Source organism: Ambystoma mexicanum, chromosome 1q (genome assembly GCF_040938575.1).
Source record: "Ambystoma mexicanum isolate Mex_15411 chromosome 1q, UKY_AmexF1_1, whole genome shotgun sequence".
Lineage (NCBI taxonomy): Eukaryota > Metazoa > Chordata > Amphibia > Caudata > Ambystomatidae > Ambystoma > Ambystoma mexicanum.
In genome coordinates, this window is record NC_090922.1 from 1,527,193,762 (window position 1) to 1,527,220,846 (window position 27,085).

General features: G+C 45.4%; 1 protein-coding gene across 1 annotated transcript in view; it reads right to left on the reverse strand.

The window, feature by feature from the left end:
• Window positions 1-27,085, reverse strand: part of MPL (MPL proto-oncogene, thrombopoietin receptor) — a 301,040-nt gene that overhangs the window by 153,410 nt on the left and 120,545 nt on the right. The window contains exon 6 of the mRNA XM_069642442.1: window positions 1,736-1,838. Coding sequence (XP_069498543.1) covers window positions 1,736-1,838 — 103 coding nt within the window. The remainder of the gene's footprint in view (window positions 1-1,735; window positions 1,839-27,085) is intronic.

Here is a 27,085-nt window from a genome sequence, read left to right on the forward strand (position 1 = left end):
GTCTGCAGCAAGAGTTGGACACGTACATAAATATGCCTGGGGAGAACGTGGGGTCAGCGATAGGGGCGGGGAAGAGGACACATGATGGACTTGTGCCACCCCTCCCCCCCCATATTAGATTCTGTGAGCTATGAGCCAGGTATTATTCACTGTAACTCTATCAAATACATTCATAACAAATTAGAGCAAGTGACCAGCTATGAAAGTTACAAAGGCAATTGCAAACATGAGCAGAAACTTGAAAGCATCTTGCAGGATAAACTCCAACACCCACTAGACACCCAAAAGCACCATCCTTGAGGTCTGACTGAAAGCAACCCCAGGGCGAGTTGCCTTCTCAGTAATGCTGACTGGGTGTCCATCTCTTAACTACTCCTTTGAGGCAGCGCACGTTTACTCCTTGTTCTATCTGGAGTCAACCTCAGCAGCTACAGGAGGGGAAGAATTGCCTTCATAGACAAGATTACCTTGACAATGATATCACCCTCCACCAGCGTCCCGATTCGGAATCCGCCTGCATTTTAAGTGATGGTTACTACAAGGATTTTATACTCGACCCGGCTCTGGTATCTTGACATCTACTCTATTCCCAGGATTATTGGCAGAGAGATTGACCAAAACTGAAGTGGGGTGAGCGTACACCAGCCATGTCAGGGCGTTCCAATGTGGCTGGGGAATAGATCATCAGCTTTTCCTGGACTCAGGGTATGGATGGCTTGGCCTGTTAGTAAGGTAGACCAGGGTAGGGTCCCACTGATCATGCTCCACGGGGGGTGAACATTGTAAATGTATCCTCATGATCCACTGGCAAAGAATGGAAGGTAAGATTTCTAAGGGGATTCGGGCGACCATAAGTATACCCATAGAGAGGTGATGAGGTTGGACTCAGTGCTGACCTCCAATAAGGCTACTGACAACTCTGCATGCCAGTGCCTTTTATGGAACGATGGCCAGTTAAGGCGCTGTCTACAATCACCTCTCTGAAGAGGGTGCAAGTCTACAGGGGACAAGTTTGGGGAGACACCCTTGATTCTGATCAAAACATTTAGTGGAAATGCAAACCCGCACCAGACCCTGAAAATAGTGGATACATCAGCCTTTTCAAGGGGCATGTGCAGTCAGGACAAGGATGTTAAACTGGTTGCCTCCCTTACCACCGCCCATGTGTCGTGTGCTTCCCTCTGGATGGCCTCACACTACCGGTAGGTTGCCAGAGACGCTGCGGTGAAAGAAATGCGCATGGAGTTCACCATGTCTCGCTGGGAAATGTCGTAGATGGGAGGAAGGGGCCATTTACTGTAGTCTGTGTGGAGTACAGATGGAGCACGTTGTATATGTATTATTTGCAAGTACCCCCCTATATGGACCAATTATCTCCTTTAATCCTCCCCCTTTTCAAGGGACAGTGTATCTGTCAGGGGGGCACTCCCTCGCATCTGGTGTGCTGTAACCTTCTCAAATGCATGAACAGTTTGAGGCCATGGTGGAAGGTGCTGTTCGCCAGTCGTAGTGTGCTAAGGCTGAGCCTGTATTTGTTGTTGTAGGTTATTAACATTTAATCATCAAAATGATGTTGCCCTGCAAGGCTTACCAACATGTTTCCCTACCTGTTCTCCTGTTTCACCTTTAGGTAATCCAAGTGACTATACGGCGAAGAGTTGAATTCTGAATTTGTGGTGGGGTACGGGTGACCCCAGTCACCAGCAACAATTCCTGGTTTGACTTTTCAGCTCACCTGTATTGGTAGTAGAGAGTTGGGGACAATGAGGCTTGCTTCATTTCCCATTCACAAGTAATGCGCACAAGGTCAGAGGTGAAGCACTCCAGGCGGACGCCATCTGTCGAGAGAGAATTGAGCCATATCAGAAGATTCTGCTTTATTTGAACTGTACATTTATCCCTTATTTGGTATTTCTATGAGTTATAATAACACCAACACCCTTATGGTCACCATAGCTTTATTAAAGACATGTGTATCAGAGCCCCGGTAGGAGTTGTAGCTCTTACTGGATTGCTTCATAACTCTCTCTGCGGGATTAGGTCATCGCACGATGGACCACACTGTCGAGCCATTACAGGGCCATGCTCACAGGAATGTGGGCAGGAGGGGAGGTATGGAGGTATGGAGAAGTGAGAAGGGGTGCGCAAAAAAGGAAATACATGGGTGAAGAAGGACCAACAATATGTGTGTCACTCAAGTGTGTAACAGAGATGAGGGAAAATAAAAGGGTGGGAGAGAGAGGCAGTCCTTGTATGTTCTCGGCGAAGGCACAGCAACTTAGAGGAGTGACACTGTAGACACAATAAGGAAGAACCAAGAAAAAAGGCCCTTAACTGGGTGTAATGGCATGGCCGAGTGTGTGAGGATGGAGGGGAAGACAGGCCCAGGGGATGCCAACCAAATACTGAGTCTATAGCAAGCCTTAAACTGGGTCATTGGAGATGAGGCCTGCATGAGGGTGATCTGCTGAAAAAACCAGGGATATGTACAGAAAACCAGATTTATTCTCACATTCAACAAAAGCTCTTTCCCAAATGGAAGAGAAAAATAAACAGTCAAGGAAAAACTATTTCCTGCAGTCTTTGTTGGGTCCCAGACTGTAGTCCAAATTTCCTTTTAGGCAGCTCAGTGCTGTGGGCAATGGGGTCCAAAATCCTTGTCGCGTGTCAATGGCCATCACCCACTTTTTCAGGACACAGCAGTGCCAGAGGGTTGGCTTCACAGTTTGAGCCTATCGAGACATTAGTCTAGGGTCACTGAGCTGAGGATCTGGGGTTACCGCCATGACTAAAGACTTGGCAAAGGGTTAATCTCCATACCTCCCCCACCTTTACAAAATCTCTCCGGGGCCAACCTGGTTACTGGAACTCCCCTACATGTCCCATGGGGCCATCTTGTTCTCCTGCCTCCACTTCTAGCAGACTGATGGTATCCCCCCCTCTCGTAGGCTGGGTCTCACTTCACATCCCTCCAGGTAGGGGTCAATGGCAATAGCTTGTGTGATCCCTTCTGGACTTTGGCTTCACTTTGTCTGGAAGTTCACTGCCAGCAGCAATCTTGGATTGGTGACTGACAGCACTGCCAGTGACCATCTTGGATTGGTGACATCACTTCCTGTGGCCACCTTGGATCAGTGTTATCACTACATGTGGCCATCTTGGATCAACCCAATCTTCAGCCGAAGGGCACAAGAGGCTCCTCTGGGAACACGAATTAGGAAGAAATCACCTCATCCCAGCAACACCAGGGACAACAAACAACCACTGATGGACTAGGCGATTCGGGTGAAAAGAGCGTGTATCATCCCTTCTGGTTTTTGGCTTCACTTTCTGTCTGAAATTTCACTGCCAGTGATCTTAGATTGGTGACATCACTTCCTGAGGCCATCTTGGATCAGTGAAATCACGTCCTGCGGCCACCATGGATCAACTGTGATGTAATTTGTGAATATATCCTTAACAAGTTTCCTCTTTCACGTTCAAAGGGAAATGTGGGAGATGTGGGAAGAAGGTGTGATGTAATTGTAAATAGTTGTATCTACCAAGGGAAGTGTTCTAAGCAGAATGGTAGGAGATCACAGAAGATAACAGAGGCACTGGTAGCTTGAACTATGTACAGTGAAGGAACCTTGTTAGGGAAATTTACGCAAGTTACATTTTTACAACAAATCCCTTGTTCCAAACTTCTCCGCCCTTCAGCCGATCTGCAATACCAAGACCATCTAACAATGTCTTGGTTTCAGAGAATTTATTATCCGTTTTTGTTGTCCACCTTGGGAGTTTTATATTTACCTCATCCCCTTTCCTGACATTCTTCAAACTACAACATGTCTCCCATCATACCACCTTTTACTCTGCTTACCCCTTTGTCTCACCTTCACTTTCACTGACCGAATATCAACCTTCACAATTGTTGCACGTCCCATCCATCCAGGTATCAACAGGGAGCCTGGCTTCCGACCACGTATCAGTTCAACGGGACTGACAACATTCACAGGATAGGGTGTGGTCCTATACTGAAATACTCTACAACTAATTTCCTTCTTTCAATCATCACCAAATTGCAACGCCATGCATATACCATCCATGACTGTCCTATTAAATCTTTCTGCACATCCATTGCTTTGGGGATGATAAAGCACTGTCCTCTTGTGTTTGACTTCATTCCTGACCAACCAACTTCGAAATCCACCTGAAATGAATTGCGGACCATTATCTGACAAAATAGCCACAGGCCAAACTTCCCTCCAGAATATCGTTTCCAAAAATTGTATTATATGTTGGACGTGATGTCTTTGACTACCCCAACCTCTGGCTACTTTGTGAGCCACTCCATCATGACAATAACATATACTTCCTGCATGCCACGAAAATGTAATTGTCTTAACAAATCAATTACAATGGTATCCCACACCATTTTGGGACTATCTGGTACCACCTTGGGGGGGTGCTCTTGTTCTCAACATCTAGTCACTATCTCTACATTGCTCGCACTTTTTTATCCTTTTTTCAATTAATATGTTAATCCCTTGCCACCGGAAATCCATTCTGATCAGCGCTTTTGTCCTACTGATTTCCATGTTGGACCTATGACCAAGATCTACAACTTTCTCATGCATGCCTTCAGGTACAGCCAGTCTCTGTCCTCTAGACAACATGTTGTCTATGACACATCTCATATTTGATTCGCTTATATTCTCTTAATTTCCCTTTTACATCCTCTTCAATATTATACCTGCACTTGAGCAGCGTCTTTCTCATGGCCTCCTGATAGTCAGCATCCTCCACACATGCTGCTAACCTCTCCTCCTCCGGAAGAGATTCCCCCACAACAAATATGTGACTTATCTTTTGGATGACTCACACCCTGACACAACCCTCTCTAACATTCATCTCTCTATCGCTAACACTCTGGATGTCCTTGCCCCTGTCAGGAGGATCCACTTGAAGCCCAATTTCAAGTGCAACTCGTGGCACGATTTGGACATCGCTGCCCTGAAACACAAGTGTAAGGTGGTGGAGATGAAGTGGAGGGTATTGGGCGCACCACCCCCTGACAAACTGTATTGCCGCCTGCTCCAAAGGCAGTACAGACTCTCTGTCCTCTCTAGGAATAGAGCCTACATTCAAGCCCACATCTCTGTGGCATCTAACACCTCGGCTGAACATTTCAAAATCTGCAAGGAGCTGGCCAATCCTGCTGCAGTCTCTACCTCTCCTGTTCCCTCCCAGGCCCTCCGCACAAACTTGGCCTCTCATGTCACTTCTAAAACTCAGGACATACTGTCCACCCTCTCTTCCTCTACCTCCTCTTGCTCCTCCTCTACCACTCCTGGGCCGTCTGAGGTCATCTTTCCTCCTCCTTTGTCCTCCTTTCCCCTGTTCACCATTGACAATGTTTCTAGACAAGTACGATGTATGAAAGTCTCATCAAAGCAGGTTCTGCCCTGCTCATCCAGAACCATCAACACCCTTGCTACAGCCAATTTCCGCAATCACTATTTTGCCAATGGAACTTCCCCCTCCCTTCTTAAGCACTCTCTTATGCACACCATTCTGAAGAAACCCTCGGCCGATCCTTCCTCTCCGGCTAACTATCGCCCGATCTCCATCACTCCTTTCCTGGGCAAAGTCTTGGAAAAGCTGGCCATCTCCCAGCGAATCTACATACTGAATCTGTTGGTTGTCTCCATGACCTGGCTTCAGAGCTGCCAAGCCAAGTGAAGCAAGTGCAGAGGAAATAAAGTCACGATAAGAGAGAAGATAAAGTAGACGAACAGAAGAATTATAGATTGATTTTAAGGGAGCAAGACGAGAGCTTGGGGGCCAAAAAGAGTGGTAGAGCAGTAGAAATGTCAAGAGAAGATTAGGGAAGAGATAAAGAAGTTTAGTAGCTTGAAAAGTGAGGAAAGGATAAACTTTATGAATATTATAGAGATGGAAACGACAGGAACGAGAAATGTGGTGAGCAAAAGAGAGATTAGAGTCAAAGTAGAGGCCAACATTGCGAGCTGTGGGCGAAATAGAGAGAGTAGAGGGAGGAAAGGATATGAGAGGAGGTGGAGGATGCAGAGGGAAGAGTGTTAGCAGGTAAGAATAAAACCTCAGTTTTCCCTGCATTTAGAGTGAGAAAGTGAGAGGCCATCCAAGATTTGTTAGCAGAAAAACAGTGAAGGAGGAAAAGGATAGAAAATGTTGTGTATCATCGATGTAGAAGTGGTGAGAAAGTCAAAAGAAGAGATTATGGTTATCTATCCACTGCTTTTGACACAGTCAAGCATGCCATCCTGCTCAATCGCCTCCGCAACAACCTTGGTATTATTGATCAGGCCCTGGTCTGGTTGATCTCCTTTCCCACGGGCCGACCCTCTCAGATCCTACTGGGGTCTTTTCTCTCTTCTATCTCTCTCTCGACTTGTGGTGTTCCCAGGGGTCTAACCTCTCTCCCTGGTGCTTCGACCACTACGTGGCACCTCTTGCCCACAGCATCGCTACTTTCTGCTCCAATTTTCATTGTTAAGCGTATTAACCTTGGCTCCCTTTCATGCTCCCCTCAGTCAGCTCTGCTTCTTCTCTCATACCAGACTGTCTACCCGCAACTCAAGAATGGTGTGCCGCCAATGATCTCTGCCTTAATGCCAGAAAGACTGAGATCCTCCTTGTTGGGACACCCACTTGCTCCTTTCCTCTCTCTCTCTAGCCGCCCACTCTGGGCCCTCTTCCTGTGAGGCTAAGAACCTTGGTGTCCTCTTCTACTCCACCCTCGTCTTCTCGCCTCACCTCTATGACATCTCTAAGAGGTCAAACTATCAGCTGCACCTCCCCAGAGGTATTCTTCCTTTTCTCACTTTCCCCCAGAAGCTCACTGTCTCCAGAGCTCTGGTCCTCTCTAGGCTGGACTATTGCAACAGCGTGTTTCTAAATCGTCCTGCCTATACTCTTCGGCGTTTACAACTTATCCAGAACAGGACTGCAAACTTGTTCCTGGCCTCAAACCCAGGTATCGTATCTCTCCAGCTCTGAAATCTCTTCACTGGCTCCCAGTGGCTGCAAGAATCAAGTTCAAGACCCACTGCATCATCCACAAGACTTTCTGGGGCCTGGGACTGCTTTACCTCCAACTTTCTCTTCCAAAACATCTTCCTCTTGAGCTCTCTGCTCATCCACCTACAACTCTCTGAGGGTCAGACGCTTCTCCATGCAGAGAGTTGGGGGCAGATCTATCTTTTTGGATGGGGCCTCCCTCTGGAACAGCATCCCAGCCTCTCTCAGACTTGAACAGAACCACCTCCGGTTCAGGAAGCAACTCAAGACCTTCCTTTTCGCTTCTGATTTCTCTCTTCCTCTCCCCTACTGATGCACCTGACAGCTCTCTGCACTGGTCACTTGGTCACCCTCTGAACCTGGGCCCAAGCTCCTGCATGTAAAGTTGCCCTTGCACTGCCTCTGGGCTCCCCAGCACTTAAAGGCCTGTATCTGCCACCCTAAAGTCCCTTCTCTCTGCACTTATGAGCCACCTGCTGGCAGCCCTTCCCCTCCCCCTGGCACTTCTCCCTTTCCCTCTTCCCCATACTTGCGCAATCTGAATGACACATGGCCTAGTAAGATTGTTTTTTTGTCCTCCCTTTGTTTCCCCCTCCTTGTCTTGTCTTGCCTTGAACCACTTGTGTACAGGCACGCTATAAATGCTACATCATATCATATCACCTAGTGTTTCTACATCATCATTCAAAAACACTGGCTTCCTGCATAAAAATCTGCGATTATTTTGTTTTTACCACTCACATGTTCCACAACAACTTCCAAACATTGTAACCTTGTGCCATTTTGAAATGCATCTGGACACACCATCCAAACCCTTCTTGTTAAATATGGCTATAAATGGCTTTTGATCAGTGTAAACTATGAACTTCCTTCAAAAGAAATACACCTTGAATTTTAAAATAGCCCACAAAATGGCCAATGCTTCTTTCTCAATAACTGAATATCGACATTCCACCCCTTTCTGAGTCCTGGAGGCATACGCTACAGTGTATTGTCTTGGGCACTCCTCTTGTATCAAAACACCACGGAGCCCACTCTCTGATGCATAAGTTTACACTATGGTCTTGGCGTCCTCTCTAAAACCTTGTAGAATGGGTTCTTTTGTTATGTCCTCTTTTACCACTTTGAACTCCTTTTCAGACTTCTCATTCCATAATCTATGTGTCTCTTTCTGAACTTGTACTTATCTAAGGTTAGCGTCAAACCTGCTTCTTCTAGTTTCTGTAGTACACTCTTGAGTCTCTCATCATGTTGTTTAACATTCCCACCCACACCAAGATGTCATCCTGATAAAACTTTACCCCCTCACAAAAACTTCCCTGAATACTATGCATGGCACGTTGAAAAACCCGGTTCCATGTCATTTCATCGCGGGATGTTTTTTGTGGGGTTTTTTACCGCGTTTATTTTTACGAAAAAACCCATAACATTTTTTAACATTATTTTTGGGGGTTTCACCCCTCAAACCCCCCATTTTCTAAAAAATGCGATGGGTTTTTCCAAGAAAAAAAATTGTGGTAAAAAAACCCACAAAAAAACATCCTGCGATGAAAGGACGTCGTAACGAAAAACAGCCACAGAAATGAGGCCATAGGGCATCCTCACACACTTGAACAAACCCACATGTGCTATAAAGGTCATGTCGTAAGAAGAAGGAAGCATTTTCACTTGGTGATAGGCTGTGCGCAAATCTAACAATGAGTATGTATTGGAACCACTGAGATCTGTGATCATCTCATCAATCTTGGGAAGAGGAAACCTCTCTGTAATTACATTTCTGCTGACTTCTCTAAGGTCTATACACAAACACATTGATCCATTAGGTTTCTTAACAATGACAATGGGGTCGACCCACTCTGAAGCTTCTGCTTCAACTGGATAGGTTGATGCAGCTTTATTCAAGAACTCAGGTAAGGCTGTAGAACTCTCCCTTTGGCCAGCACTTCAAGTCATTCAGTTCCTACAAAAAACATTCTAATGTCTCTACATTCTAATTGTTACCAGGGGAATTGTTCTATGCAGAATGGTATGAGATCACAGAAGAACTGGTAACTTGAACTAAGTTCAGTGAAGCCTATTTAGAATTAACCCCATCTCCAGCCAAAGGCCACAAGAGCCTCCTCTGGGAACACCAATCAGGAAGAAATCACCTCACCTACCAACACCAGGGACAATATCAGAGAGACCAACCACTGATGGACTAGGCAATCAGGTGCCAAAAGCATGTGTCAACCCTGCTGTGTTTTGACTTCCCATTCTGTCTCCAAGTTCACTACCAGTGGCCATTGTGGATTGGTGACATCTCTTCGTGCGGACATCTTGGATGAACCCCATCTCCAGCCAAAGGCCACAAGAAGCTCCTCTGGGAACACAAATCCAGAAGAAAACACCTCATCCCAGCAACACCAGGGACAATATCAGAGAGACCAACCACTGATGGACCAGGCAATCAGGTGACAAGAGCATGTGTCATCCCTTCTGAACTCCTTATAGTGGTCCAGCCGGGGATGGAACAGTGAAGAGCAGAACAGTAAAAGGTGAAGACCAGCCATTGACCAGCCACTTTGCCTCCTGGCCTTTGAGCCTTTGCTTTTGCCTTTCTCCCTGCGAGTACCCCAAGCTTCCTAATGACTGTACTTTCTCACCACACTGTGCTATCTACCAATAAGATATTCACTCCTGCCCCTCCTGCTGCTCCTCCTGCTCACATCTCCCTACGCTTTCTACAATCACGCTACAACTTCTTTCTTTCCTATCCCAAATATAAAACGCACAACTCGAAACTACCACAACTCCATCTGTCTTCAACCTTCTTCGAACAAACAAAGCCGACGGGCTAACAATACCTCCTCTAACAACTATCCACCTACCCTTTCTTCTTCTGAGACTCAACTTCTCTACTCTTCCTTACTTCATCAACTAAACATTGCACTCTGGATTGCTCAGTCTGAATGCAACAAAACTTCCTTTCACTCCAGCTCTCCTCCCGTAGACCTTCTTGCTATCACTGAAACCTGGATTTCTCCATCTGCTACTTGGCGGCTGTACATCACTCCAAACTATCCTTCATTCACTCTGCTAGAGTGACTGACATAGGTGGAGGCATCAGACACCTACTCTGTTCTCGCCTCATTGCCTCACAAATCTCCAATGCCACGTACTCTCCTTCCTATTCTGAATTCACCATCTCTACTATTGTTATGCCTCACTCGGGTCACATCCTCTCCATCTATCACCCTCCTGGTCCCACTGGGCCATTCTTTGATGATCTTGGGCAGCTCCTTGATTCTCTTTTCACTGAACATCACCTCATTCTCTTATGCGACTTTGATCTTCCCTCTCCAACCACTTCTCAGAAATCAGAACTTCAGCCTTTTCTTAGTGACCACGCTCTCCACTCTATCCATAAGCTACCTACCCACACAGGGTGTAACTCTTTGGACCTCATATTCGTCTCCAGCTCTCTCTCAGTCACTAATACTATGCCACACCATTCATATTTGTTCACTCAGTTTCCACCACCATGTCCTTTCTACCCTCTGACCTTTCCTCACTACTTGCTTCACCTAATACTAAAAATGTAAACGCGCTGCGGATCCTCCTCTCAGTATCAGTGTACTGTGGTTCTTCCCTCTGCATCGGCAAGCATTGTGGTTCCTTTTCTCAGCATAGGTGAGTGCTGGTGTTCTTTCCTCTACATCAGTGAGTATTGTGGTTGCTTCTTTCAGCATATGTGAGTGTTGTGGTTCATTCTCTTAGCATGGGTGAGTTTTGTGCTACCTTTTCTCAGCATAGGGTTCTTTCTCCCGGCATTGGTGACCACTGCGGTTCCTTCTCTCTGGGACAGTGAACGTGAGGTTCCCTCTCTCAGCATCAATCCTCACAAACCCTTTCAGGGACTCGGTTCCTTATTCAGAGGTCCGTGGAAGAATAGAAAAGTGTTGTTCTAAGGAGGGCACACAGTTTTCTTAAAAGCACCATATTCTGCAAAAGAAAGAATGGTGTACGGACATGAAAGCCTGGGCTCTTGCATGACGCTGATTTGCGGCCTTGACAACGTGCTTGTGGCCGGGGGCTTTCTCTTTGCAGAGCACTACTTCTGAATTCAATAAAAAAGTTAAAATTGCTTACACTCGGTAATGCTCTTTCTGACGACTATCATCTCGCCTTCACAAACTCCTCACCCCCCTTCCACCTCCTGCCGACTATGTGAAAGCAGTGATTGCTACAACCTGTGTCGTGCTCTTTTCATGGCAGTTCCTATGTAACAATTGGCTTGTATAGTGTGGGAAATGGGGTGCAACTGAGATATGGGGGGGGCATATGTATAGACACGCATGTCACCTGCAGTGCCAGTGAGACCCAGGATGCTTTGACCAGATTGGCAAAGAAGTCGCACTTATGCCAGTAGTAGTGTTTTAATCAGTTCCGGCTGGAGGCTCCACTTGAGATGCTGAAACTGTCAAGGAAGAGACTATTCACCAGAAAGAACATCCTAATTTGGCAAACATCCGTTTCATAACACCCCTGCCACCCTTTTGCTCATGTAGCTCTTGTTAATTGTATTATAATAATATTGAGCAGCGATGCATGTTTCACAATGCTCATTCCTGTAAGTGCATAAGGCAGTGAGGTGCAACAGGTTTATGGAGAACGACATGTCATCATTTCAGTGTAGCAAACCTCTAGGATCCGCAGACCTGAACCTATCATTTGCTTTGGAATCAAAAGAGCCTGGCCTATTTAATTATACACCCCGGCTCATTACAGGTTACAGAAGAGGTAGCTACTTGTGTTGTAATTGCCTTTATCGTCAGGCAGCCAGTCCCATCATTATCCGTGCATATGTTGCTAGAAACTTTAGAAACAGTTTCCTGAAATGCCTTTGAGAAGAGTCATGTTCGAGGCACCTTGGGGGGGGGGGGGCGGGATTCTTAACAATGGAATTTCACAATTTTGTCTTGTGAAACACATGAACACTCCATGTCCTGAGAATGACTTCACCTTATTCCTAGAAAAAAGAGCCGCCCACCGTATTCAAAATAATACATTGATTAGCCATTGGCAGCGCTCCAAGCCAAATATTCCCTTCACAGTAGTTTCATTTAACCGGATACACTTACACCAGGTTAAGAAGCCCAGACACCTTACCCACTCTGACTATGCAATGCCCTCTGGCAAATTGTACTTATTCAGTTTAATATCCTGCTACTAGATGACATTTTTAGTGGAAAGTTTGAAATTATATGTAAACAATCTTACTATTTTAAATATTTAACTGTAACTGCTAGAAGTGACTTAAACATTCTTATGCCATGTATGAAGGTAAGTGTGCACATCCAGCCCTGTGTGTTCTACTTGACTCAAAACAAAAAGAAAGTCAGCAGGGATGCAGAGCAGGAGCTGTCCTTGCCCAGGAAACTGCCACAGACTGTTTCTGTAAAAGGTTCCTCGCCCAGATCACCACTAGATTGTTCTACCTGTGATTTGATAGTAAAAGAGCACATCTCTGTAAACTGGAAATATGGGTTTGCACACGTGGAAAGCAGATGTCCAGGGGCATATCGAGGGCCCCTGCAGTAACTGCCGTCTACAGGCTTTTCCAACGACACTGCAGCCCAATACCTGGCCCCAGGCCACTGTATGTCTGTGAGGAATTGCCAGCTGCTGAGAGTGTAGACGACTTGGCTTTTTTGATTTGTATTAATTAATAAAATGATGCAGATAATTCCATCTCAGAAAGAGTGGTCTGCTAAACAGAGACCCCTTTCAGGAAGCTTCATGCCAATAGGATAGTGTAAACATGTGCCTTGCTGCAGCCATCTGCTGGTATGCAGCTCTTGCTCTGCAGTGGCACAGAGCAAGTTGAATGTTTGCAGATGCCCTGTTTCAAAGCGGATGTGGCAGCAAAAGAACTGCAGACAGAAGCTACATTTAAATCTGCACCTCTGTTCCAAAACCATAATAATTATGAAGCACTACCTGTCTGGTGGCAGGATAATCTGTAATGAGTCATACCTGGGTTTTGGTATAGTGACTAATAGTTCACACAATGATGTAAGCCACCTCAGATTTTTATCATACTCATGTCAACCCTGTGAGCTCAGGCCAGCTATTGAAAGGCTACCCAATTTCTAGCCAGAATTACGTTCGATGATCAGCCAGCAGGTCAATAGGTAGGAACGTTGTGTCTCTTCTGAGACCTTGGGAGGTTGGGTAGCACCTCTCCAGCCCAGGAAACTCCCAGCAAGAGCACACCGGGGATCCAAGAGGTGCACTGTGACTAATCAACTTCCGGGGGACCGGTGGTGCAGGGATGAATAACGGTTTCTATACCATCAATCAGCCCCACGCCTATAGTACACCAGAAGGGATCCGAACATATTGGAAACACAAGCAAATTATAAACCTCCTTGTCCAATTTTGGTAACATGACGGAACAGTAGGCTTATCTCCGAATGATCATGGATCTTTGGTTAGTTGCAACAAAGTGAAAATACAATTATTACCCAATGATAAAAGGGACTGTCCAGTCAAGGTTGTATAAAAATATCTACTTCATTATTATTCAACAGACAGGTCTAGCACACTACAAAATACAATCCACCCTGTAAAGGAATGCAAGGAATGCAGAAGAAGAGACAGTTTCAAGAAGGAAAATAGATGCACTCTGGATACTGACAGGAGGGTAGTCGGTAAAGTAATTGATAGCAATAGTTCAAGGATACTTGATTTCAGCACAAAGGGAGCACTGGGTCATAAAATGTCACTAGGGTCCTTTGGAGAAGAACCAGGGGAATGGTACCTTGTGCTTGTAGAGGTTCTTGGTGCTCGACAGTGTAGAGTCGATTTCAGTCTGCTTTGCAGCGCTGGCAGGCCATTTGGTGAGCAAGGCGACATGGAAAGCTACAGGCTGGCCTACACGGTGGCTCAGGGTGAGGAATCGTTGTCTCAGTGATGGTTGGCGGGTCTGAAGCACTGGTCGAGGCATCTTGGATGACATTAGCAATTGCAGCGTGACAACAGTCAGCGGTACAGTTGGTTGCAGCTCAAGGGGCACAACCGGCTCAAAAATGTCCTTTAAGGCAGACGCTGGTTGATGCTTGTCGATGCACTCCTCCTAGTTCTTCACTGGGCTAATTTTGTCCTTTAAGGCGTATGGCCCAAAGCTGAGCAGAGTGTAGGAGGCAACGGTCTTGTCCTGGGTTTGGTTCAGAGACTCTCTGGCACTTCCCACCTAGGAAGCTTGCTGCAGGTCACAATGTGTACTGGTCCTGGAGCTGCTTGGAGGGTCCTTTGGATTCAGTATGTCCCTCTGTTCCCTATGGGACTGTGGGTGGGTAAGTAGCCTGTACTAACACCCTAATTTAATCACACAATGACTGTGCAGGTATGTTTGACAAGTTGTAATTCAACCATGTAACCTTGTACAACCTTAATTGCCCTCCAACCATGCTAACTACCCTCCTGTGGTGTCTTATCCCCAGGTGTTGGGAGTGTGCCCCTTAACTAGAGTGAGGGGACAGATATAGGCTTGCCAAAAATACATAAAAGGCAACAAGAAAATGTAAAAGCACTTATGGGACACTTCACATTGTGCCCCACAGTGATGGAGATCATACATGAAACACAGTTACTTTAATGTCCCTGTTGTTTTACCTCAAATGCAGTAAGAACGAATGTTAAAAGCAAAGCTCAGAAACTGAAAGAGCTGTGTGCAGAATTTCCATATGCACAAGTGTTCTTAAAAATGGTGGGATACCTAGGTTAATGGACCGAGGGAGCTGTAAGATTAATTAGCGTGTTTTGGGAACACAGAGCACAGCACCACTGCACAGGATCAATGTATAGCATGTTTTTGAAGTGCAGCGCTATTGCATGGGTTTGGTGCATTGCTATGATGCAATTGTTTCAAGATATGTGTTGCCAGTGCAACCTATGGACATGTAAATGAAGACAGGCTACACAGGTAAAAAACAAACCATTTTCTCATTTTAAAAGCACACCATTTTATCACCTGAAATTCCTCTGTTGCAAGAGACACATTTGAGAATTAATAAACTAACCTCATTAACAAAACTAACCTGATCTTAACTTCTTAATAATATAATATGTTCTCCACTGCAAAATGAGGCAGACTCTGAAAGTCATTTCAAACGTGAATCCAGATTTTTTTTTCTCTGTGCTGCTTTGTCCACAGTATTTGCAGGAAGCAAAGATTCGAATAAGCAGGAAATCAGTTTTGTTACAGTTGCTTACTGTGAAAGATTCCTATTGTGTGCAGGTGGAGGATAGGACATAGGGGATTCTTATTGGACAAGCATCATATTAGAGGCTGTAATCAAGTTTGCCTGTAGAATCTGGGGGAAAGAGAGAGGCAGAAGACTTTTCACACAGCTGGGAGAAAGACCTGGCTGGTGGCTGAGTTCCTGATTGAAAAAGCAGATCCCAGCTGCACTGCTGCAGAGACTGGGAATCCTGGACAATAATCCCCGGTTTGAGTAACGGCAGATGCCTGTTCTCACTGGGGGTGCTTGAAGAGGGAATTGCCACATCCAGAAGGCGACCAGCCGAAGAATTTCACATGCTGAACAGATTAGGTAATTATACATTGCAAAGTACAGGGGCAGTGTGCATGAGTGCGAAACTATTCAGTCAGTGTAGAAGAAAGAATTCCAGTGTCTTATCAACAGGTTTAATGTTGCGACTGTTCTCGTCGCCCTCTTCTCATTTTGCTACAGATAATGTTGACTGTGCAATTTCATTTATCTCTGTAAAAAGAGTAAGATCGTGTTGAATGCAATTTTTATAATACACAAAAATATCTGAAAGCAGACGGGTAGTGTGTTTTATTTTCTCTTTCCTTTGTGCATTTACCATTACAGTGCTGATGATGTGGGGAGAGGTTTAGACAGTGCAATTGTCATTTTTAACCTAGCAAAAAATAAGACTTGGCTGCAGCTGTGTGCATGATTCCATTCAGTATATAAGTGTATGTTTCTGAACGGAACATAATAATAATATAATGAAATAGACTACTGCTGGAGATACATGAGTCAGCAGAAAGAGAGGCCCTGGACATAGTTCACCGATGTAGATAAGTTGGTGATGAATACCACATGTTAGCTCGCTGCCGTAGATAAGACAGCGAGGACAGCCCATGGTGGCACTCCAATTGAAGATGTGGTGTTCCTGAAATGTAAGCCTGAGGCCTCTCTAGTGATCACACGAACAAACTAAGCAAAAATAAGGGGTTCTGGATATTGGGGCCACATATAAAACAAAGGAATTATGCTCACCAGAAATACCACCAATAACGCATACCAACATAATGTATACCACTAAATGTATCAGTGTGCTGAAATAATGTATGTATACTGTAGTACTATATACCAAATCTAATCTGAATGCAAAGAGTGATTATTACATAATTATTTTCATTTTGGCGGTAAGAAAATACTGCTAGGCCCCAAATCTATACAAAATACCCAACAGAGCCCCACCCACCCATCTTCCTGTCTGTTGTCGATCCTAGATGGTTTAGACCAGAACTGGAGACTGCAAAACAACTCTATAAATCCCTCAAACGCAAATGGCAGAAAGATAAAACCACCCTGAGCAGATCCACCCTGGCCCCGCACCATCGCCACTACAAAGCCGAAATCCAGAAAGCAAAAAAAGTCCACTACAACTCCTGAATTCTCAACTGTGAAAACCTCAGCAAGGAATCCCACAAAATCATTTCTGAATTCACCAGCCCAACCTGTACCACCAGCCAATCGACCCCATCTCAGTCACTCTCTCTCCACTTCTACACCACTGCTCTCAACAGAACAAATTCACTAAACAACAAACTAGCTGCCATGTCCCTGCCAGGTAATCCACCCACCCTACCAGTCACCCCCACGCCTGCCACACCAACTACAACCCAACCCACCTTCGACTCATTCACGCCAATATCAGGAGAGCAATTTCTCAAACTTCTCTCTGCCCGGAAACCATCTGGCTCCCCCCTTGACCCCTGCCCCGCCTCAATCCTCAAAGAAATATTCTCATCCACCTGTGCAGGAGAGTACACAAGAACCATCATAAATGACTCACTCTCCTCAGGAATCTTTCCTGACGCCTTCAAAACTGCTCATGTCAAACCTCTTCTAAAAAAACCTTCCCTCTACCCTTTCGAACCCAAAAACTACTACCCCATCTCAAACACCAGGTTCCTTGCTAAACTCATCGATCGAACCGCATACTCCCAACTAAATGCCTTTGTCGAATCCAACAATCTCCTAGACCCTGCACAATCAGGCTTCAGACCTCGACACGGAACCGAAACCACTCTGACCTCAATCTGGGACGATCTTAATATCAACGCAGACTCTGCGGGATGCGCTGCACTAATCCTTCTAGACCTCTCCACCGTCTTTGACACAATCAACCACTCAATCCTCCTCGACCGCCTCCATTCCCTAGGAATCAGTGGAAACGCTCTGAAGTGGATAGTATCCTTCCTCAACAATAGGAAACAAATAAACCCCCCTCCACCTTTGCTTCCACCGCCCGACCAGTCAATACCGGAGTTTCACAAGGAGCATGCCTATCAACCCTCCTGTTCAACCTCTATATGTCCATCGTCCCAGGAATAATCTGCCCGCACAATATCCTGTGCTATAACTACGCCAATGACACCCAATTAATTCTAAAACTCCTCAACTCAAACCCCAACTGTCAGCCCAACCTCGCAGCCTGCCTCCTAGACATTGATCGCTGGATGACCAAAAACCACCTCTTCTTAAACCCCACTAAAACCGAAATCATGGTGTGCAGCAACACTGAGCTTCTCCAACATCCTCTACCATGGCCATCATCCATGGGCAATCCACCCTCCACCTCGACCAAAGTAAAAAACTTTGGATGCACTCTCGACTCTGACCTAACTCTCTCTCGCCAAATCACCAACGTCTCTAAATCCTGCCATTACCACCTCAAAATTCTCAGACACATTTTTCCGTACCTCTCCTTTCCCTACAGACTCGCCGCTGTCCAATCTATTGTAATGTCGAGACTGGACTATGCCAACTGCCTCTACCTCGGGGTCCAAGCATACCATCTCATTAAACTACAATGCTTCTCGCACTTGGCCCAAGAGACCACACCTCTCCAGCTCTCAGAACTCTCCACTGGCTCCTGGTTGGACGAAGGGTAACTTTCAAAACCCTATGCATCTCCCATCGAGCAGTGACTAAAACCGGCCCTCTATACCTACAGGACATGCTAAAACCCTACCGCCCACTGCACACTCTAAGATCAAGCTCCGCCCTCCTTCTAGTGATACCAAACACCAACTCAGTCAGGTTAGGAGGATCATCTTTCTTACCTTAGCCCCCACTCTATGGAACTCACTTCCACTCCATATTCGACACACCAAAGACTACATGTAATTCCGCAAATTACTAAAAACATGGCTCTTCCCTTAAAGAAACAACAAATAGAGCAAATGGAATGAATAGCCGCAGCAAACTGAAATCCAAAAGTCGCTTGAACGAAGAAATAAACGTGTAGAGCAAATGGAATGAATAGCCACAACAAACAGAAATCCAAGGTTGCTTGAGCAAGAAAATGAAAGAGCAAAGAGAGCCGATGGAACGGATAGAAAGACTAAAACGTATAGTGTAACTAAAACGAATAGACTGAGCAAAACGGATAGAGTAAGTGAAATGAACAGAATAGATCGAACAGATTGAGCAGATGAAACAAATTGAGAAGATGAAACGGATAGAGTAGATGAAACGGATAGAGTGCATGGATCGGATAGAGTGGATGGAATGGATAGAGTGGATGGAATGGATAGAGTTGATGCAACAGATGAAGTGGATGGAACGGATGGAACGGATGGAGTGGATGGAACGGATGGAGTAGATAGAACAGACGGAGTGGATAGAACAGACGGAGTAGATAGAACAGCAGGAGTAGATAGAACTGATGGAGTGGATAGAGTGGATGGAGTGGATGCAGTGAATGGTGTGGATACAGTGAATGGAACGGATGAATGGATAGAACGGACGGAGTGGATAGAACGGACGGAGTGGATGGAACGGACGGAATGGATCAAACGGACGGAGTGGATAGAACGGATGGAGTGGATGGAATGGATGGAGCGGATGGAACAGTTGGAGTGGACGGAATGGATGGAGTGATGGAACGGATGGAATAGAGAATGAATGGAGTAGATGGAATGGATGGAATGAGTGGAACGGATGAAGTGGATGGAATGGATGTAGTGGAAGAAACGATGCAGTGGTTGGCCGGACGAAGCAGATGCCACGGACGAAGTGGAGGGATTGGATAAAGTGTACGGAACGGACGAAATGTACTGAATGGATGAAGCAGATGGAACGGATGAAGCGGATGAAACAAATTAAATGGATGGAACAGATGAAGTGGATAGAACGGATGAATAGTACAGATTAGACTCAATGGAGTGGATGGAAAAGATAGAGTAGACGAAAGATGGAGTGGATGGAGTAGATGGAGTGGATGGAGTGGATGGAAAAGACGGAAAAAGAATTGAAAGGACGGAACGGATGGAAAGAATGGAACGGATGAAGTCTATGGAATGGATGGAATGGATAGAACATATGGAATGCATGGAACGAATGGTGGGTATGGTACGGATTAACAGATAGAACGGATGGAGTGCATGGAAAGGATGGAGTGGATGGAAAGGATGGAGTGGATTGAATGGTTAGAGTAGGTGGAACGATTAGAATTGATGGAACGGATAGAGTGAATGGAACAGATGAAGAGAATGGAACGGATGAAGACAATGGAAAGGATAAAGAGAATGGAACGGGAGAAGCAGATGGAATGGATGAAACGGATGGAACGGATGAAGTGGATGGAACAGATGGTGTGGATGGAACGGATGGAGTGGATGAAATGGATGGGACACATGGAACTGATGTAGTGGATGGAACAGATGGAGTGGATAGAAAGGACAGAGTGGATAGAGTGGATGGAGTGGATGCAATGAATGGAGCGGATGCAGTGGACGGAACAGATGAAGAGGATGGAACAGATGAAGTGGATGGAACGGATGAAGCAGATGGAATGGATGAAGGGATAGAACAGATGACCTGCTCTGGTGCTTGGTTGCAGGCACATTACTGATAAACACCATATCACACTACTACGCTTACTCTCCCCTATACACCATCATTCAACTAGAACACAGCTATGCTTTGACACGTTCGGCCTAGCTGTTCTCATACTAACATGACCCCACAAACTCCTCATCATCCTAATAAAACATAGCTAGCTGAGCACCTTACGGCTAGCTTAGGCATCTCCTCAGGTCTAACGCAGCCAGAACTCAGTCTGGGTATCCACCCTCCAGACTGAACACATTCCAACTGATTTCCTCCGCATCACACCTACCGCTATGAAGCAGCTATCAAGCAACAACCACAACAGCTGCACACATAGCCGGTGCACCCAGGCACCATATGACTCTCTCTCTACTGACTTGAACTGCAGTTCCCGAGGGCATTCAACCTACCAGCGCTTTGAGGTCATACCAATGATACATAAGGCACTATACAAATGCCAACTAACATAACATAACAAAACATGTGGTACCTTAAGTCTGCATCAGTGAGTACACAGGCCACCATATTCTGTAGATCCTGCTGTTTCAATAGATGGCAGGCAGGCAGCCAAAGCTAGGACTATTCCTAAAGATCTGGCATGGGAAAACTATAGTGTACATAAAAAAAGCCTTACTAGGAAAGGCAACAAATGTGAAAAAGGGCATTAAACTGAAAATAGATGGCACAAGTGTATCAAGCCAGATGAATAGTATTCTGGGGCCTGGTGAGCACTAGATGACTGTCGGCAGAACGCAAGTGTCGAGGCATGGTGATCACCACTCTAGATCATGGTGATCACCACTCTGGATCCAGGTGATCACCACCCTGGATCCAAGTGATCACTACTCTGGATCCAGGTGATCACCACTTTGTATCCAGGTGATCACTGCTCTGGATCCAGGTGATCACCGCTCTGGATCCAGGTGATCACTACTCTGGATCCAGGTGATCACCACTTTGTATCCAGGTGATCACCGCTCTGGATCCAGGTGATCACTACTCTGGATCCAGGTGATCACCGCTCTGGATCCAGGTGTTGAACAGCCTGGTTGCTTTTTAGGCACCAGTCTGGGAACCAGGTGAGCACCATTTTTGGAACCAAGTCAGCACCATTCAGGAGGCCAGATGAGCACTACTCTTGGTACTAGGCGAGCACCAGCACTGCACTTCTGTGACTACCAGTCTGTTGGTCGTGTTCAGCTATGTGCTACTGGACGGCGTCAAGTAGCACGTAGGAGGAGGAGTGTCGGGTAGGAGGTAGGATGTACATATCGGCACAGCAAGAGAGTTTACTCACAATCAAAGGGTTCTGTTTTGAAAGGAAATAAGCATTGGTTTCCGTTGCGCGCAGAGTGCGACACACGCACAGAGTCAGCTGTGGGCCTCAATGCCGAGCACTAAGCATTAGAAAAGGACCCTACGTCATCGATGTACGTGACACCATTTTGAAGCACAGAGTGATCCAGCTCTTCCTCATCCCAGTTGAAAAAAAAATGCATATCATTTTTTTTCTTGTATATTACAGACACAACGTGTGCACGTTTGCAATGACAATGCAAGGGATCACAGTACACCCCCCACAGAGTTTTCTCCCAAATGTTGTCAGCCGGATGTGCCATGGCCAGAATGGAGAGAGTATTGGTAAAATTACATAAAGACGGTACAACATGATGGTCTCATTGCAGAAAAAAAGAAGTTTCTTTTACTACATGCTTTAGGTCCTGAAGGACAAAGGAAACATAGGCAATTGCCAGTGCTGACAGAGTTGGATGCCGGAGACATGGAAGCGCATGAACAAGTAATAAAACCATTTGGCAATTACTTTGCACCAGAAACAAATGTGGCTATACATAGATTCGATTTGTATACCCTAGTACAGAAGGAAGTTGACACGGTGGAGGCATATGTTTCTGCATTAAAGAATTTGGCATTGACTTGCAGATTAGGTGCTGGTATAACAGAAGAGTTAATACAGGATCAAATAATAATACACACTAAGGATTCAGCAATCTAGGACAGGCGATGGCTGGTCTGAGATCCATCTTTGCAACAGGCTTTAGCCACGCGAAAAGAATTGCACACACTCAGAGATGGTCTAAAGAGATCAAAGAAAAAAAGAAAGAAGGAAAGCAGGCAGAAGAAGGAAAGGAAGAAGAATTACTGAATACAAGTGACCAGACACGTGTGGCAGTGCAAAAGAAGAAAAAAGAACCACGCAGGAATATGGAGAAGGTAGTGAGTATAGCTCCAAGAACAAAAGTCGAGACAGCAACAATTTAGGAGGAAAGCAAAAGTTTACCATGAAAAGTGCCTACAAGAGACAAGATGCCAGAGCTAAAGATAAATATTTTAGGTGTGGGACAATGGGACACTATGCATCATCTAGATATTGTCCAGCGATTGATAACATTTTCATGGCCTGCAAGGGCAGTGGACATTTTACTGTGGTGTGCTGAAGCAAGAAGAGGATGTCGGTGGTCCAAGACGATTCCGACTCTGAAGAAGAGAGGATAGTGGTGGTGCGTGCCTCCAACAGAAGTAATAGTAACAGAGAGTTGCAGTGCCCTAAATGTGAGATAATAATAGAGAATTGGGCTTTGGAAGTGATGGTAGACAGTTGTTCGCCATATACGATTATCACTGAGAATAAGTGGTGAAATTTCACATTGAGGGGTTTGATGAAAATACTGCACCGGTCAGACATTCGGAACCCAGGAGAGTTTGAAGGGTCAATGATTAATTTGACTGGATATTTCACAATCATTCTACAGTTCAAAAGTCAATCAGATGAGATTAAGATATATCTGGCCAAGAAAGGGGTGAAAGTTTTAGGGTGGAAAGACCAAGCAAAACTTAAAATTCAACCTAGATCCCTGTGCAAGTGAACCTTGTATGTATGTAGTAGAGGAAAAAGACAGGTTTGGGAGCACCAATGCACAGGCAGAAGATGTTTTCAAAGCGAGGTTGGGTTTACTAAGAGGATAAGTGCACAAAATGATTCTAAAGCCCAATGCGATGCTAGTGGTGCAAAGAAAAAAGCAAGTCCTGTTCCATTTGGTCTGTTTAGATTTAAGAGACCTAAACAAGAATAATAAGGTAGATAATTACCCAACGCCCATTATTGCTGAGAAGTTGTACTGCATAGAGGGAGCAGACGTCTTTACCACATTGGATCTGTCTAATGCTCACAATCAAATTGATTTGACAGAAGATTCTAGAGATCTGATGGCTTTTATCACTCCGTTTGGGATATTTTGTTATAAAATAATGCCTTTTGGACTTGCTTCAGCAGTAGCTGTGTTTCAAAGAGCGATGACCAAGTGTTGATAGACCTCAAAGTAACATTTGTATACTAGGAGGACATAATTGGATTTGCGAAGCGAGCTGGAGAACATGATAAAACAATTGAAGTTGGTGTTGGAAGCATTAGCTAAGGAAGGTCTCAAAGTATAGAAAAGCAAATGCAACTTCAGGGAGGGTGAAGTTGAGTATTTAGGTCACATTGAAAGTGGTAAAGGGTACCACCCAAAAGTGGTTGCCGTGAATGCCATAAAGAATGATCCAGCTCTGATAGACAACAATGGTCTGAAGTCATTTTTGGGGCTCTCTGAGTATTATAACAAGTGTGTGCATGATTTTGCGTGTATCACAGAACCCATGCGGAAGTTCTTAAAAAAAGGACTGCAGTATCGATTGGGATGAAAGGTGTGTTGAAGCGTTCAGAGTTATTAAAGACGATATTTGTAGCGCTGATGACGTAGACAGATTTGTGGCTGGAAGGAAAACCACTCTCACTGTAGATGCGAGTGGTATAAAACTGGGAGCAGTGTTGACACAAGTAGTGGAGAAACAAGAGAAGGTAATTCATTATGCCTCAAGAGCAGTAACGGAAGTGGAACAGGGTTATTCTGTGATCGAGAGAGAGCCTGTTGGCCTGTGCGTGGGGCATACATTATTTTCGTAAATATATTTGGGGGAACAAGTTTACAGTGTGTACTGACCATAAACCTTTGCTGGAGTTGTTAACAGGGAAAGGATTATGGTCGACCGCATCGAGGTTATCAAAACTCAGTGTGAGGTTACAAGGTTATGATTTTGCAGTCAAATATGTTCCTAGTGTGAGAAATAGAGTGGCAGATATTTTTTATCGGTTACCAGGTGGTGGCAGTGGTACAAGATGTTTTGTCTAGGAGTGGTTTAAGAGATTGCAGGCAGATGGGATAGTCAGCAAAGTGAAGGAGTTCACTGTTAAAGGTTGGTCAGCTAATAGTGGTTTGCATGAGAAGTTTAGACCATTTTGAGAAGTCAGTGAAGAATGTTCCTTAGAAGGTGAAGTATTAGTGAGAGGTGACAAACTGTTGCCACCAGGAGAGTAAAGAATTTGATAGAAAAGGCTCATAAGGGGCATACTGGATCCACTATAACCAAACGAAATTTAAGAGCGAAGTACTGGTGGCCAGGCATGGATTAAATGGTACAAAGATTTGTGAGGAATTGCTGGATGTGTCAGAATGCAGATAAGACTTGTACAATTCAGAGGATTGAGAGCTGTGAGGTAGTAAAACCTAACATAGATTGGGAACAATTGTGCATAGATATTGTAGGGCCATACTGGAGATTAGGGAGGGAAATTAGATTTCCTGTGATGATGGTAGAACATTGTTCAGGATGGGTTGAAGCCAAATGGGTCAGGAAGGTTGACACGACTGAAGTAAAGAAGTTTTTGGAACAGATTTTTCAGTGAGAAGGTTACCCAAAGAGAATATTGACTGCCAATGGGTATAGTTCAGGAGTCTTGAAATGCAAAAGTATGCACGCAAAGTTGGCGTTGAATTTCGATAGAAGAATTCATGACATAGCAGGTGCCACAAATGTGGGTGAAGGAGATGAAAATGTCAATGATGGTGACATGGGTTGCGAGTGTGTAGAACACCAATCAGACAGTCAGGGATGAGAGAGGAGGAAGAGGAGGCAGTAGAGCAAAGCTTGAAAGAGAGATGTGTGTCATCTGCGTAACACTGTAAGTGAGGAGAGAAGGTGATCAGGTGGGCCAGAGGGGCAAGGTAGATGTTGAAGAGCCACAGCGAGAGGATAGAGCCTTGAGGGATGCCACAGGTGGAGAGTGCAATAAGGATGAGAAAAGAGCCCATTTGGACCTGGGAAGGTCAGTCGGAGAGGGATGAGGTCAACCAGTCCAGTCCCAGGCCTGTGATGCCAAGGGTATCACAGAGCTGATTTGTCCGGGTGGCATGATTGACCGTGTCGAAGGCAGAGGAAAGATCCAGAATTATAAGCTGATTCAATACGCTTCTAGCTTGCAGTCTTTTATGGGTTCATTGTGTCTCGAAACAGCTTGAAGTTTTAAGCCTGAAAGCAAAACAAACCTTTTTTCTTTCTGTTTCCTTTTTGAGTGCTCCTGAGGGAGTGATAGTCCAGACTAGTGCTGGTATGCTGCTTGTCATTTTGATGGCAAAGGATACAGTTAGGATCCTTTCAGTGCATGGTGCTGCATTAAATGGGTCAAAAAGTTGTGTTGCTCAAGTGGGCTCCTGTCGTTCCTCAGCACACAGATTTCAGGCATGGTGTGCCGGTCACCAGATTCCAGGCATGGTGTGCAAGTCGCCAGGTTCCAGGCCTGGTGGGCAAGACGCCAGATTCCAGGCCTGGTGGGCAAGACGCCAGATTCCAGGCAAGGTGTGCAAGACGCCAGATTCCAGGCATGGTGTGCAAAACGCCAGATTCCAGGCATGGTGAGCAAGTCGCCAGATTCCAGGCCTGGTGGGCAAGATGCCAGATTCCAGGCATGGTGTGCAAGACGCCAGATTCCAGGCATGGTGTGCAAGACGCCAGATTCATTTGCATTTAATTCTGTGTGAAGTATTGATACATTTTGGATTTTCTTTGCAGGTGAACAACACACAGGTTGGGGTCTTCTGAATATGGTGTTGGTGTTGGCAGTGGTCATGGTGTTTTTTTGTGGCATCAGGTGATATATTGCACTATCTGACCTGCGACAGAAAGGCCGATATTTTTAAAGAGACTGTAGACTGGTGGGCGCTGAGCTTCTCCCTCTGCTGCGTCTGTGGTCACATTCTCCTCCTGCTCTTCCCCACTAGTGGAACTGATTTCCCACAGCAATGCATGCTCCTGTGCAGAATCGATGCATTGCATCTGTATCTTGATCATCATCTTCGTTCATGCCATCCCACACATCTGCATTTTTGTCACACTCCTCCTCAATGGATGGGATTTGGGGAGGCAGAGGCCTGAAACTTTCAATTTCAACTTGCCCCCCTGTAAAAGTGGATGCAATTTAAAGTGCAGCTTCCTCTGCAAGTCTAGGTGCAGAGTCATTTTGTTGCAATACCTGTGCATGTGCATGTGCTGCATTCTTCTGAGGATGACTTGACAGGGGAGGGGGCGGAATGTTACATTGATGATACATTCACTTGACCTTGTGATATTCTGACATCCCAGTGCACACAGCAAGTGCTGCAGCTGGTGTAACGAGACCAAAAGCACCACATCCCCCTCTGTCTCTAGATCATTTCAGTACTCAAGACGTGTTGTCCATGTGTGTGTAATTCACTCACTTCAAAAGATGGACACTGTTCGCTATCTCCTGCCTCTTGGAATGCCTCTAACTTTCTACCGCAAAATCAAAAGCTTGAAGGTGTTGAATCAATCATAACCACAGGCCCAGCTCTTGGTAACCCGCCAGACCATTGGCCTTCAGCCTGCCAAGTTGAAGGAGAAAGACCATATGCCAATCATGCTCGATCCCACCCCAAAAGGGGCAGTCCAGCCTGAACTGCTAGATCACATCCCTTCTATACGAGACCACAGGCATCTCCAGACATGTTTGGGTTTGTTGGGAGGCATCAATGAGGAGTAGC